At 41.6% G+C, this 16,516-nt stretch overlaps 1 protein-coding gene across 1 annotated transcript; it reads left to right on the top strand.

Annotated features, from left to right (window-relative positions):
* The first annotated feature begins 1,640 nt into the window (after positions 1-1,640).
* Positions 1,641-4,080, top strand: LOC128608054 (crooked neck-like protein 1). The gene has a single exon (XM_053625438.1). It carries the CDS (start codon positions 1,874-1,876, stop codon positions 3,923-3,925), a length of 2,052 nt encoding a protein of 683 aa, XP_053481413.1. The 5' UTR covers positions 1,641-1,873; the 3' UTR covers positions 3,926-4,080.
* Positions 4,081-16,516: the final 12,436 nt, after the last annotated feature.

Raw genomic sequence — 16,516 nt, 5'->3', positions numbered from 1 at the left:
TTAATTGAATTGACACACTAGCTTTCGTGATTTGTATTTATTGTTATTTTTCCCACTGTTGAGCTATAGGCAATCACTGAATGAGCCATATATGGCTGGCGACCCATAGGTTCCCGACCCCACTATATAGTGTCGGTTTTTTGACTACTGTTCAATTGATAACAATTTACTGGCAAATTACTAGCAACATGCTCACATATTAATGTACTATAATATATTTACAGGTAATTGCTGTACTTTTTACAATATATCACTGTATGTTTCCAGTAATATTATACTGCACATTTAAAATATAATATAATCCACTACATATGCTCATTTGGCTGACACTTTTATCCGAAATGACTTACAGATAAATACAACTGAACAGCTGAAGGTTAAGGCTCTTGCTCAAGGACTCAACCATGGCAGCCTGGTAGTGCTGGGATTTAAACCCATAGTTTTCTGATCTGTAGCCCAAAGCCTTAACCGTAACCACCCTATGGCTGAATTAACTGGCACTAAAAGAAGACTTTCAATGCTTCACTAAACCAAAGCTTTTACAAGCCTATAATCACAAACTCAAAGAGGGTTTGTGTTCATCTAAAATAGTTGCTATAATAAAGGGCACAAAATCAATCCATTAATTTTCAAATGTCAATACCAAGAGAGTGACTTTCCTATTCTCAACCCTGCATAAAGCTTCGATATCCTACTACGCATTGCGTTTTCTTGTATTTTAATGTAAAGCAATGCGCTGCTTTAATTGCATCATTTACAGCACAATCCCATAAAAGTACAACAGTACAATATTTTGTTGTAACAGAAGTGCTATTGTACGTTTTTGCAGTGTGTTGTCTGGTTATTTTTAATCTGCAGACTGTATTCAGTATTAAACACTTAATTGCTGTAAACTAAGATGTATCAAGAGGTCTCTGTGGAGCTCTGATGGACTGAGGAAGAAAAGCAGAGGTGTAAATATTAAATATTTAATACGTATGATCCTCAAGTAAGAGATTATTGCAGTGCAGTTCTAATTATGTGCATGAATGTGAAGTGGATATGAGCACTGGTAGGTATATTAAATAATAAAAACAATAGTGTGCAAATACTACAAATATTTCCCCTCAATGTATATCTCTCTGCGGCACACCCACATTACAGGAAAAGTGAACCTGCATGAAGCTGAAGTAGCACAAACCCCCCCCCCCCCAGTCCCCCCCCCCCTACAAACACACCGCCCCCCCGCACACCACGCAAAATGTCGGCAAAATAGTCGCAATCGTTTGTGCTGGTTTGTGCCGTAAAACTTTTCGTTTGTGCTGCTTCGGTTCTGGAGATATTAAAAGAATATTTATAGGTCATTCTGGGGTCACTCAGCAACGCCCCCCCCACCCCCGGCTCCAAATTCACCCCAAATAGTCTCAATCGTTTGTGCTGGTTTGTGCCGATAAAAGTTTCGTTTCTGCTGCTTTCGTTTTTAAAATATTACACATTGAACAAAAATTTTTTGTGTTTTTAAAATATTACACATTGAATTCACGCAGGTAGTTTACCGCCATAACTTTTCTCCCTGGATGATTTCCCCCACCCGTCCTTCTTCGCTATGATTGGCTGCTCACAAAAGATTGCGCAATAGAAATCGAATTTCGAACTTCGAACGTAGCTGTTGCACGTAAACGTTTATGCCGCAGACGCCAGGGTCACGAGACGCTTAGTCTACATACAGTTTAAAATGACCTGTGTGAAGTTGGCCCCACACCAAAACGTTATGGCAGAAAACTTGGTTTTGATAGAATAGCGTTGAGTGTTTTGTGTTTGCGTTAACAAATTGAATGCTGTAAACACATTTTATCTTCATTTTTTGTGGGTGGTAAGATAATATTTTTGAGTCATGGCGTCCACCGCGGCAGTGAAGCGGAAAATACAGAATGTGGCAAAGGTGAAGAATAAATCCCCGGCTGTGGTGCAGATCACGGCTGAGCAGCTGATCCGAGAAGCCAATGAACGACAACTTGGTCTACCCCCCCCTCCACCTAAACAGACTATCACTGATGAAGAGGAGTTACACGATTACAAATTACGAAAACGCAAGGGATTTGAAGACCAGATAAGAAAGAACAGGACTGTCATAAGAAACTGGATCAAATACGCACAATGGGAGGAAAATCTGATGGAAGTGCAGAGAGCTCGTTCTATCTACGAGCGAGCGTTGGACGTGGATTACAGGAATATCACACTGTGGCTGAAATACGCTGAGATGGAGATGAATAACCGACAGGTCAATCACGCCCGCAACATCTGGGACCGAGCCATAACCATCCTGCCTAGAGTCAACCAGTTCTGGTACAAATACACCTTCATGGAGGAGAAGCTGGGGAACATAGCGGGCTGCAGGCAGGTGTTTGAGCGCTGGATGGAGTGGTGGCCCGAGGAGCAGGCCTGGCACTCTTACATCAACTTTGAGCTGCGCTATAAGGAGGTGCAGAAAGCCGCCTGCATTTATGAGAGATTTGTGATGGTCCACCCCGAAGTGAAGAACTGGATCAAATACGCCCGCTTCGCAGATCAACACGGTTACATTGCGCACGCGAGAAAAGCATACGAGAGGGCTGTCGAGTTCTTCGACGAGGAATATATGGATGAAAACCTCTTCGTGGCTTTTGCTAAATTCGAAGTAAAACAGAAAGAGTTTGACCGTGTTCGGGTGATCTATAAGTACGCCCTGGACAGAATCCCCAAACAGCAGGCCCAGGAGCTTTTCAAGAACTACACACTGTTTGAGAAGAGGTTCGGAGACAGCAGACAAATCGAGGAGGTCATCGTCAGCAAGAGGAGACTTCAGTATGAGGAGGAAGTTAAGGCGAACCCACACAACTACGACGCCTGGTTGGATTACCTGCGGCTGGTGGAGAGCGACGCCGACGCCGACACAGTCCGAGAGGTGTACGAACGAGCCATCGCCAACGTTCCCCTCATCATGGAGAAGAGACACTGGAGACGCTACATTTACCTGTGGATCAACTACGCTCTCTTTGAGGAGCTGGAGGTCAAGGACCCTGAAAGGACGAGAAAGGTGTATCAGGCATGTCTGGCGCTCATCCCTCACCAAAAGTTTACCTTTGCTAAAATCTGGCTACTCTACGGCCAGTTTGAAGTCCGCCAGAAGAACCTGCAGAATGCCAGACGATGCCTGGGCACAGGCATTGGGAAATACCCAAAAAACAAACTGTTTAAGGGCTACATCGAGCTGGAGCTGCAGCTCAGAGAGTTCGACCGTTGCAGGGAGCTCTACGAGAAGTACCTGGAGTTCAGCCCGGAGAACTGCACTGCCTGGATCAAGTTTGCCGAGCTGGAGACGATCCTGGGAGAGATCGAAAGAGTCCGGGCCATATTCGAGTTGGCTATCAGTCAGCCTCGCCTCGACATGCCAGAAGTGCTCTGGAAATCTTATATCGACTTTGAAATTGAGCAGAAGGAGTATAAGAACACACGTGGGCTTTATAAGAGGCTCTTGCAGCGCACACAGCACGTCAAGGTATGGATCAGTTATGCACAGTTTGAGCTGTCGATTGAAGGAGAGGGGCGACTGCAGCGGTGCAGGCAGGTCTACGAGGAAGCTAACCGCGGCCTGCGCACGTGTGAGGAGAAGGAGGAGAGGCTCATGCTGCTCGAGGTATGGAACGAATTCGAGCAGGAGTTCGGCACCCTGGCCAACAAGGACAGAGTAAGGAAGCTCATGCCCGAGAAGGTGAAGAAGAGGAGGAAGCTCACGGCAGGGGATGGGTCGGACGCAGGATGGGAAGAATATTACGACTACATCTTCCCGGAGGATGCTGCCAATCAGCCCAACTTCAAACTGCTGGCCATGGCCAAGATGTGGAAGAAGCAGCAGCAGCAACAGGACCAGCCTCAGGAGGAACGAGAGACAGAATGTGCTTTATAAATAAAATTTACTTACTTACTTTTGATCTTTTGTTAAATTAATCTCGAAACTTGAAAGATCTGGAGAGATTCTGTATGGAGGAACGATCTCAAATCCCTGTCATGTATTCTCCAACCTCATGTTTATTTGTTCAATAAACAATTATCTTTACTTCATTCACTGGTCTCTCATGATTGAACATTTCATTTATTCACAAGGAGAATCATCTGCTACACTTCACTGCCACCACTAGGTGCAAGTGACACTTCTGTTCACGATGCTCTTGTGGAAATTAGTGTTTAGTTAGTTTAGGAAAAGTCGATATAGTTACTAAATCAAAATTCTGGCCAGTGTACGTACAATGTTTTAACACTGTCAGTTACAATATTATTAGTTAACTTCAATCATAATGGTACAACATTCAAGAGAGCTAAGATTGTCAGTGTTTATTGAACAGAAAACTCATTGCTAATACTAGTATGGCTAATGTAGCTATGAAATGCTAATTACTGCTGCACATGATACCCATGTTAGTTTTTTGAATACGGTGTGCATCTAGGGGTCAACATTACCATATTGGTCCTAATATAAGATATAATATCCTTATATATTATTACTATATTATATTTTCCTTGTATTCTGACAAATACAGTAATACATGAAAACAGGTTTATACTGTATATGACATTGTTTTAGTCAGGATTATTTCAGTGGGTAATTATGTTTTGCTTATGCCAGATGCCCAAGAAACCAGCAGTCGACAGGGATTCCATTTCAGAGTCCTCTGTTCATCAAAAGAGGCCATAGTCCAAAATGGCAACGTAGCTACTCCTAATCAGAGCATCTGGACAGAGCTTAGTGAGCAGCTAGAAAACAAGATCACTGCAAAGGGTCTATATACTTTTGTTAAATTGAACAGACACAACATCTGGACTGCTTTAGGGGTTATTTATCAAAGTGCTCATGAAACAAGTGGCAGTAGTGAGGACACTGATTTTGAGCCAGGGTCCCTTTCCCCCAGACCAAAAGATTGCTGGACTTTTGATCTTCAAGTTCCATTTCAGAAATGGATTGAATTCATGCCTGAAACAGCTCAAGACAAAAACAAGTTCGCTAAAACACAAAAAAGGGAATACACTATTTTGAAGCCTGGCATCTGGACGCATGTGATAAATCATCACATTTGGCAAGAAGTGAAAAGCCCCTGCACATTTGCCTTTAAAAGAGCCAAGGTCTATCAGCCACAGAGAAATACATAGAAATCAGAGGCAACTGTAAGGAATGTCATGGCCACATTCACATAAAAAGTGACAGAGAGCCTGAAATGAACAGCCCAATGGTGCTCAATTGTTTAATTAAAAACACTGATGCCTCCCTGCACACTGACTGTTCCAAGCGTGCAATGTCTGGTAACTTGCGTGTGCAGATAGCCAAAGAACTGTGTGAGGGTAGAATGGAACCCCATGTATGGAGGGCATCAGAGGCAACAAAGCTGATGGATTTTGGAGATCCTGAGCCAAGCCAAGAATATAAATATTCTTTTAATATCTCCAAATCCGAAGCAGCACAAACGAAGCGTTTATTGGCACAAACCAGCACAAACGGAGCACAAACAAACGAGCCTATTTGGAGTGAACTTGGAGCATGTGGGGCTGGTGACGTCACCGCACCATAATTCAATGTCTAATATTTTAAAAAGGAAAGCACAAACAAAACTTTTAGTGGCACAAACCAGCACAAACAGAGCACAAACGATTGAGACTATTTTGCCGAAGTTTTGCGTTGGGTGCGGGGCCAACTTCACGCAGGTGAAAAGTGAGGTGTATTGAACAGATGCACTGAGCAAACCTACATCAATGTGGCAGTAAAAAAAACAGTGTATCTTGTAGTAACTGATGGCTACATCACCACTGATAAATGGTGTACATTTATATACTATTTAGTGTGTTTGGATAAAGCCAGGCCTTTCTCCCTGCTCTACTTAGTCATGGCAGGTGAGATCACAGCAAGCAAATCTTGGATACATTTTGGGCCACATCCCAGTGAACCCTGTGATGAATTCAACCTGATTCGTCCCAATTACAGGAAGGAACCAATGACAGATTTTCACAAGTTCCAGCTTGTGCCTTTTTCACATACCCCTTAGCAAATGTTACTTTTTATAGTGTGTCTATTTGCACCCAGAAAATGGCACTGGCCAACCAGGACTGGCATGTTCATGCTTAAACAACAACAACAACAACAAATAAAAAAAAAAAGAAAGCAAAAAAAGCAGAGTGCATGTGTAACAGAATTGGCACGTCCCTATTTAGTAACATTAGTAAAGCTATGAGCTACTTAAACACAGCTAGTTAGTTAGCTTAATAACTTACATTTCTAGCAGTAGCTAGACAAGTTTTCTACAAGCTAGCTAATGTTAGGCTAAGCATAATATAATTTAATTACATCAAGCCTCAGCACCGTCAAGCTGCCAATGGTGGGCCCTTGAGCAAGACCCTTAACCCTCATTGCTCCAGGGCGCCGTATCATGGCCGACCCTGCGCTCTGACCTAAACTTCCTAACAAGCTGAAAAAAACTTCACTGTACTGTAATGTATATCTCACAAATAAAGGCTTCTTCTTCTTCTTCTTCACTAGCAAGCTAGCTAACATTCGATTATTATAAACCAGTAACTGAGTTTTACACAAGGTAGTTAATATTGTATACTAAGATGTATCAAGATATACGTATTTAAACTTATATATAAGTATATAAAACTTCTAGTTTTGCGTGCTAGTTTATGTAACTGTAGGCTTGTTACTATATTGTGTACAATGGGTCGTTAATTTCCTGCAGCAAATTTTCACGGGCCAAAATGTCTAAAAATAGTACATTTAAAATGTCTTATAAATTGTAGTAATAAGGTTTCCTAATAATGTTCAGTCGTATAAGCTAAGAGTTCATTTTAAATATATAAATTGAATTTCTAATATGGTACTACAGCAATTTGTCAATGTCCCCAAGGATGTTCAATCCAAATTCCCATTGAACGAAAAGTAATTTTCAAATTCTCTTTGGTAGGAATTCAGCTGTAGAAAGCAAGCAAGATTTCCAGCCTTATTTTGTCTAATTTATAATCTTTTATTGTGTGTAAAGACTGGTAACGATCATACATCAACCATTACGCATATTTTTGACGATATCATATATTGCGCAACCTTCACACCATCTATACCATGATGGGCCCCATTTGGGATATTCACCCTGCTAGCATGCATGCTCAAATTATGCTAATCATTATGTAAAAATAATACCATTATGCAGGTTTGCTTGCAAACTAATAATTAGGCTTACTATTAAATTGTGTAACTGAACCAGAAATCAGGTTCCAGTTTCACCCTGATTCACCCATTAGTCAACATGAAAACTGGAAGAAAGAAAAAAAGATAAATGAAAAATAAAGAAGCAGTCTGATTCAGCATGAGGGAGAGTGGGAGGCAGTAAGTGATGTCTCTCGGAAAGTGTGAATTTCAAGTGACCTTAAACCCTGCAGTATGTCACTTAAAAATGAACTTGTGAATATGTTTTACTTTACTTGCCTTTTCTTCAAAGCTAAGCTGAAGAAATGAGAGGGACAAGTGAACTGAAGATGAAGAGCATGGAGAGAGAGGAGAGAAAATGCGGTAGTCTGTTTTGAAGTGATGAACCCTACGTAGGGCACTTCGAAGTCGGACCACCTGCAGCAGAGCTTTGCAGGGTCGCTTCAAACTCAAGTGTTAAAAAACTTTACTTCAAAGAGAGCTTCAGAACATTTTTGAAATGGCTGGTGGGTGAGAATTGGCCAAGACCAAATGAGAGAAAAGAATGGGGTGTAAAAATCAAAAGGCAACAACCCAAATCCTAAATGCTTTTTACTCCTGGAAAAAAAAAATGGCTGCAGCGTGTTTAGCTACAAAATATAGCTCATGAAAACATTATATTTATTCATTCATTCATTCATCTTCAGTAAATGCTTTATCCTGGTCAGGGTCGTGGTGGATCCAGAGCCAATACTGAAAACACTAGACACAAGGCGGGAATACACCCTTGATACACAACAGACACACAGTCACACTTAGGGGCACTTTAACAAGCCAGTGGGAGGTGAGAGAAAACTGGAGAACTCAAAGGAACCCATTTAAGGAGAACATGTTAAATTCTGTTCAGCTCAGGATCGAACCAGGGAGCATGGAATTGTGAGACAGCAGTGCTACTCACTGCATCACCATGGTGCCACATTACATTTAGTAAAACTAAAATGTAATTAAAAAGAATAAAACGGCTTAAATTAGTGATGTGGGGGGCACGGTGGCTTAGTGGTTAGCACGTTTGCCTCACACCTCCAGGGTTAGGGGTTCGATTCCTGCCTCGACCCTGCGTGTGCGGAGTTTGCATGTTCTTCCCATGCTTTAGAGGTTTCCTCCACGTACTCTGGTTTCCTCCCCCAGTCCAAAGACATGCGATGTAGGCTGACTGCAATTTCCAAATTGTTCGCGGTGTGTGCAATTGTGTCCTGCAATGGATTGGCAGCCTGTCCAGGGTGTCCCCCATCTTGTGCCCCGAGTCCCCTGGGATAGTCTCCAGGCTCCCTACGACCCTGTGTAGGATAAACGGTGCAGAAAATGGATGGAAATTAGTGATGTGGCAAATAAGCTCTGTACCTCAATAGCCTGAAGCTCTAGAAATGAACAAAATGCTTAATGAAATTTGTGGCAGTGTGAGGAAGTCATTACTAAACTGAGATACTTATACATGCATTTTTTGTACATGCATTTCTGACACATTGGCTTTGGCTTTGAAAAATTATATTCAAATGCCGGTTGCTCTCAAAATCTACCGATGAGGACACTTCTCACTGGGAAGGGTGCATCCTCCAGAGGAAGTAGGGCATAGTCGTGATCGCTTAAGAATTGGCCGCAGTGAGACAGACAGTGGAGGAAGTAACAGCTGTTGAATGAAGCACTGATCTGATTAAATCTGTCCATCGCTGTTCAACACCACCAACCCCCACAAGCCTCGTTCTCTCTTTTCACTCTCTCTTCAATCACACCTTCTGCTGAGGGACATTTGTCTTGGATCTATTCGTGTATGCTCTCAGTGGTAATGTGTCCTCTCGAACACATACACACACAAGCTTCAATATGTCAATCACTGAGGTCTAGAACAGTGTAACCTAAATATAGTAAAGCCTAGTGGCATTCGAAATGCTGTTCAGGACAACGAAAGCCTTTTGTTGTTTTTAGGAAGTATTTATTTCACACTCCCAGTGTGACAAATGTTGTCTTGACTGAATTCACGAAATGCAAATTGCTTTCATAGAACATGATTATAATGTTCTCCCCGTGCTGCGGGGGTTTCCTCCGGGTACTCCGGTTTCCTCGCCCAGTCCAAAGACATGCATGGTAGGCTGATTGGCGTGTCTAAAGTGTCCGTAGTGTATGAATGGGTGTGTGAGTGTGTATGTGATTGTGCCCTGCGATGGATTGGCACCCTGTTCAGGGTGTACCCTGCCTTGTGCCCGATGCTCCCTGGGATAGGCTCCAGGTTCCCCGTGAAAAGGAGTAAGCGGTAGAAGATGGATGGATGGATGGATGAACATGATTATAAAATCTGTTGCTAATCCATACAAAAATGGTTCAATCTAGCACCTTCTTGAGTTTGTCCCTCAACAGAGGATCCCTTGTGTTCTTCAGTGTTCATTGGAACCTGTGAGAAAAGCTAGAATTCACCGAAGTACCATTGATAGATAGTTTTGTGTAAAGATCTCTTTTTTTTTCATTTAGTATTCAATTCATTATTGTCTATGTGGAGTTTGACATGTTCTCCCTATGTCCATGTGCTTTCTCAGGGTTCTCTGGTTTCCTCCCACCTCCAAAAACATGCCAGTAAGTGGATCAACTATGCTTAATTTCCCCTAAATGAGTGTGTGAACGTGTGTGTGCATGGTGCCCTACGATCAACTGGCATCCCATCCAGGATGAATTCCCGCCTCACGCTTGGTGAACCTCTGCAAAACTGGCCAGTGTAAAGTGCTTAGTGAAAATAAATGAATGGGAAAAATTGCTTCTGTGAAATTGTCAGGTAATCTTTCCCACTCCAGTGGAGAAAAATCATCCAGAATAAATGATTCAAGCTGCCACAAACCTAAGCTGTCACAAAACAACCGTTTGGAAATGAAAGGCCAAAAGTCTTCAAGTGATTCTTTTCCCTCAGTTACAAGGCAACCCACGCACGGCTCACCTACAACTGCTGAAAGCACTCCACATGAAAGCATCCCAAATTATAATTGGCTTCTCCACTGAACAGTCGAACACAACGCGCACACACACGTACACACACACACACACACATTTCACATACATCACTGCATCTTTCCCTAATGTTGCACAGTGCTGTGAATAGTGGATCACTATAGCAGTGAAAAATAGCTTTCCTTGAGAGCCACATACACACACACACACAGATGCACACACACACAATCACCATGTGGCCATTCCATGTATTCGCCCCACCTTTCTCTACCTCCTGCCTAGCCCCTTCCTCACTCTGCCTCTCACGCTGTCAGTGCTGTCCACAGCACTTAAAAGCACATCAATACAGCTAACACTCCCCCTACAACCTTGTTCCAGCATCTCTACCCTTCGCTGGCAACCACAAATACTCAGCTCATTCTCCTGGGCATCCCTGACCCCATTCATCTCTCTCCATCCATTCCTCTTCACTTTTCCAAAGATGCCAGTTTTGCTTGTAGCGATTACAGTGCGTACTCTGTCTCCTGCTTTGTGCTTTCATGCTACACTTGATTTCTCTCTCGCTCTCTTTTCTTTTGTCTCGGTACAAAGGAGGCCTTCCAGGAATGACTGACAGGTTAACAGTCCCCACAGCTCAACAGCAAGAGAGAGAGAGAGAGAGAGAGAGAGAGAGAGAGAGAGAGCGAGAGACAGAGAGTGAGAGAGAGAGACAGACAGAGAGAGACAGAGAGAGAGAGAGAGAGAAAGGAAGAGAGAGAGACAGAGAGAGAGGTAAAGATTGCACTCTGGTGTTCAAGGTGAGATATTACACAACATTAAAGAAAGCAATGATGACACAAAATTGCTGAATCTAAATGAACAAAAATACAACACAGAGCAAAAGGATTTTGGTTCTTCAGGATTTGTGCACTTTCTGAAAAGATGAATGTATACAGTCCCCTCCAAAACTATTGGAACAGCCAGGCCAATTGATCTGTTTGTGCTATACACCAAAGATATTCAGGTTTGAGATCAAACGATGGATATGAGACAAGAGTTTGGTATTTCAGATTTTATTTGCTGGTATTTCCATCTAGATGTGTTAAACAACATAAAACATAGTAACCTTTTGTATCAGACCACTCAATTTTTAGACGAGCAAAACTATAGGTACAGATAAGCCTTGAAATAAATGAAAGTAAATAACACTTAATATTTGGTTGCATATCCCTTACTTGCAATAACTGCATCAAGCCTGCGACTCAGTATCCTCACCAAATTCTTCTTTTTTTGCGTTGCTTTTCCAGATTTTTACCACAGCTTCTTTCGGTTGTTGTTTGTATTTGGGGGTTTCTTGCTTCAGTCTCCTCTGATTGACTTGGCCAGTCTAAAACTTTCCACTTTTCCTCCCTGATAAAGTCCTATGCTGAGTTGGCAGTGTGTTTTGATCATTGTCTTGCTGCATGATAAAGTTTTGAAACATTTGTGATGTGACTTAGTGAGCTTCTCTTTTTTCTCACTCACCATTAACCAACATTTAAAGTCACATTTATGAGAACTCGAACGCGTTAGTGGAGACAACAAAGACTGGACTCAAAGCTCCAGAACGCAGCACAGCTATACGATGCAGTAGCACTAATTTACGACAGAGATTCGGCTCGGCTAGTCAGTGATCTATGAGATAACTATAATGTAAAATAAGATTACAGATTAGGAAGTGAGAGAGCTGGACAGACCAAAAGACTAAAGTGCCGCTGCACCACTCTCTTTAGGTGGATATGAATTCCCACTTGCACCTCCATCAGCAGGCAGTTGACAGACATCGTGGGTAATGTAGGAAACCAGAATGTTGATAAAGAAGAAGTTTAAACTAAAATAGCCAACAAATTAAATCTTGAGTCAGTGAAGGTCATGTGTTAACTTTAATATACAAATCGTTCTGGGTGGATTTTCCCCTTAATATATATTGAAATAGAATTACTGGGTCATTTTAAAATTTAGGATTTTAATTTATATGTAAAGAGTAGGCATACCAAGACTATATTGTAGTTTTCTACTACTAGTATGTATTAAATGGACAACTAACTCGGTCATCAGTGGTGGTAACAGTAAGCTGTAACAAATATTGCTGGAAGTTAGTTAGTGCAGTGGTTTTCAAAGTGTGGGCCGCCAGGGGGCGCCCAGGGGGCCTCAACAATTTGGTCGGAGCCACCAAGCCCATCCCTCCCACTAGTATGTTTTCTCTTTCTCACTTTCAGACAACCACACACACATACACACACACACACACACACAATCAATTCCTAATGTAATGTAATATAAAGATGTAAGATGTAATTATTAATAATAAAAAAAGGGGGATATATTCAGAAGTTTGTATTTTTTGATGTGTTTTAAAGACATCTTGCAAAAGGGGGGCCTCGGTCAAATGTTAATGACATTTGGGGGGCCTTGCCCTGGAAAAGTTTGGGAACCCCTGAGTTAGTGGATAGCACGAGGTGCTCTCACCGCCATGCTCGAGGTTCGAACCAACCCCAGTCACGGGAGGGTTGAATGAGCCAGTGCACTCTCAGTGCCAGTCCAAAGCCCAGAAATATGGGAGGGTTGCATCAGGAAGGGAGTAAAACTTGTGCCAGAATCAAAATATGCAGATGGGTGATGCGCTGTGGCGACCCTGAATGGGAGCAGCCAAAAGGGGGGAAAATATTTTTTATATTTCTATATGGTAAATGGTCTGCACTTATATAGTGCTTTTTTTTACCTTACTGGTTCTACAAAGCGCTTTACACTGGTTCTCATTCACACATTCACACACAAACACTCACACCAATGGTAGCAGAGCTGCCATGCAAGGCGCTAGCTTGGGTTTCAGTGTCTTGCCCAAGGAAACTTCAGCATGTGGAGTCATGTGGACCAGGAATTGAACCGCCAACCCTACGATCAGTGGACAACCCGCTCTACCACCTGAGCCACAGCCGCCCCTATATCTATTTGCAAAGGTTTTTTTTTTTTCAAAGTTTTGTATCCAACACAACAGCTCACTCATTAGTGAAGATTTTCATGCCTTGCACATTTCTTAAACACAACAAAATGTACTATATTAGTTTTATTAGTATTTATGCAATGCCAAAATAGAATTCCTTTAATTTATAGATCATTTGTAATTAATGTATTGTAATGAATCTGCTTGTTTATTACTGGGTAATATTTCAATGATTACATGGCTGGAGGCCAGCATGTACATAATAAATGCAATATAATAATAATAAAATAAATTTAGTATGAAACTTCAGTAGCTCATACTGAAGAAAAGAAAAGGGTGATTTAAGTTTTGTTTTTCCTGATTTCTTATTTATTTATTTATTTATTTATTTTACTGAATGTGTACAGCTTGATCGCATTCCCTGATGACCTTCATGTACACAATAACTGTTTCTCTTCCAGTAACACCTGGGGAAAGAAGAGAAAAAAACCCGTTCCATGACCAGAATGAGCAATGGGGCTGTGGAACTTTGCCAGTGCAAACTGGCATAGACTCAGTACACACACACACACACACACACACACACACACACACAGAGGAAGTTGTCAGTTCTGCTTGCCAGGTAGGTTGTGTTCTCTTTATTACAGTCACCTGAGCAGCTCAGTATCTCTGAAGATGAGCGCCATGAAATAATTGGTCTTCCTCTGACTCTGGTCTCTCTGTCCCTCTGCACTTATGACTGTCAGACACTCCCTCCAGCTCCAGTCTGCTAATCTCTCAACTTATTCTGGAGTCTTATTTATAGTTTGTTGTTATCGTGCAGAGTCACAAACAGCTTCCTACCAGACTGAAGACCATTTCATAAGTTTAAAGCAGAAACAGAAATAGAAAGTTGGTGAAAGTGGCAGTTTTTTAACGAGGCTTGAAAATAATATTCCAAAAATACAAACTTCATTTAGCAAGAAATGAATTGGACCAGTCGGGGATTTCTTCTTCTTCTCTCACTCGCTTTTGACAAGCGTTTGGCCAGTCGATGGACTACTGAGAGATGAAATGAGACGTGAGCATCATTACTATGGGTGAAGCCTGAAACATATCCAATAATCCATATTTAAGTCATCATCCCGGAGATCATTAGTGTCTAATCACCATCAGTTCCAGTCTAATCAATAATATACACACAACCCTAATAAACGAGTGCACACTAATAACATGATCATTATCCGGTGTATGCATTTAGAAGATTATCTGATTAAAGACATTATTTTAGCCCAATTGAATGGAATTGTGCAACACGTCGTTTGTGTCAGCCTATTAGCTGAGTGCAAAGATACTGAAAGGGGAATGTGACAAGGACTAAAAAAAAAAATCATTCATATATTATTCAACTCTACCTATTACCCTATAGAGACTAAATCCAATTCCATGCCAATTTGTTTGCTAATTTTGCTAATTTAACCATGGCCAGTTCCCACCCATTAGTTTCCATATGACAGTTACTAAGTGGGGGTGGGGAAGGTGGGGAAGGTGGGGTAGGTAGGCTAATGCTGCATTCATGGTGTCTTGTAAGTGGTAATTTGTACATTTTAATAACATCCCTTCCCACCTTGGTACATTTCATCGAAAGCATGTCTTTTGTTTGCTCTGTCAGAGCATGTATAGCTCATAAAAAGCTATTTTAACCGCACTTTTACAGTTACAGGCCTGAGTGGCTTTTGGTGCTGTTCTACTATAGTGAACTTCAAACATTCATGCAACATTTTAGACTTAAAATTGCAGCACAGCAATGACAGTGGACAATAGAGAGTAGCGTTAGCAACAAGTTAGCTGGCTAATGTTAGTGATAACAGCGATTAGTATGGTCAATGCTATAGATTTATACTGATCTATAGGCAATACTGCTATAAACTCATTTAAAATAGAATAGGGGAACTTTACACTCTTCACAGTGTGTACGGCCATGTTGCCTTGACATCTCTCTGTAAACAGGAAGGAACTGGTAGTTGAGAAGACTACCCCAAGTTGATGAGTTGAAATTCTAATTCTCTAGTTGAGAAGGCATTTTTGGTGGCCTTTTTAGCGCTTGTAGGAAAGTACTTACAAAGTTCAACTTTTCCTCAAACACAGCATAAAACATGACTCCTTGAGACACAGGAAGCCAGCCAACCCAAATGCTGCTCATGCTGCGTCACGGGGCGGTGTAACACATTTGGAGGAAAGCGCCTTCCACTAACTGCTTGCTATCCGCAGTATCAATAAAACATTTGCGAATAAAGCACTGTTTCCATCTTGCGTGTTCACGATAACAAAACAGTCGCTTCTGGGGAAACTGGCGCAAAGTATCAATACAAATGGAAGGTGTTGAAACCGGGAAAGCCACTGTGGCTATTTTTTTCCAATATAATAAATTACTTGAGCTTCAGAGCTTGCAGACGAAACCCAATCACAAACCTCATGTTATCTTGCGATCGGAAGCGAATGCCTGATATTTGGGAACAGAATCATGTAAGACACTTCTGGGAGGTAATTATACCAAATCATTTCAATGACAGAATTTGGTTCAGGCATTTCAGAATGACAAAATAACCCTTTTTGAGATAATGTGCAATGAGATCCACTGGGCCACTGGTTAGTCCAGTTATGCAACCCACCATGCTCCAGTTCCCATTGAAAAACGCATTGCCACTGCGCTGTATAAGTTGGCCACATGCACAATTATCGAATCACATGATTTGTTGAGGCAAAGGGACATGACATTTTTGATGCGCATCATGGAATTTATACAGTAAATGTGTTTCCACCGTAGTTTATGTGCATGTCTTCTTATCAAATAAAAAAACTGATCTGCCTCAATTGAGCGCATGTGTTATTTATGCGCATTTTGGAGATTTTATTCGCATCTGATGTTTCCATCCAGTGGTTTTTTATGCAAAATCCCAAAATCCGCATAAAAATGAGTATGGAAACGTGACTACTGTGATTGACAGGAGAGAGAGAGAGAGAGAGAGAGAGAGAGAGAGAGAGATTGATCTACCAATAATGCCAATTTTTTTGACAAATCTTGTCAAATGCACCATTAAATAACCAAACCCTGAAGAACAACTATTCCAAAAGTCCTGATAAACACTCATTTATTGATTAAAACAGAGTTAATTGTTCTTTTTGTAATACAGCCATTTAAAATACTGACAAACACTTATCACTTATCATGAGTGACCTTACTTCTCTCCTTAGATAAGCATATACACACAAACACACACACACACACACACACACACACACACACACACGCACACACAGTGTTAAGAATGGTGAAATGTATGGGACGGATATACCGAGCCAGGCTATAAGCAGAACTGCATTCGCCTCTCTGGCATGGG

The sequence above is a fragment of the Ictalurus furcatus genome, chromosome 5 (assembly GCF_023375685.1).
Source record: "Ictalurus furcatus strain D&B chromosome 5, Billie_1.0, whole genome shotgun sequence".
Classification (NCBI taxonomy): domain Eukaryota; kingdom Metazoa; phylum Chordata; class Actinopteri; order Siluriformes; family Ictaluridae; genus Ictalurus; species Ictalurus furcatus.
This window is presented reverse-complemented; position numbering and strand designations above follow the sequence as displayed.

Coding starts and splice junctions, on each gene's coding strand:
- LOC128608054 (XM_053625438.1), top strand. CDS start 1,874: ATGGCGTCCACCGCGGCAGTGAAGCGGAAAATACAGAATGTGGCAAAG.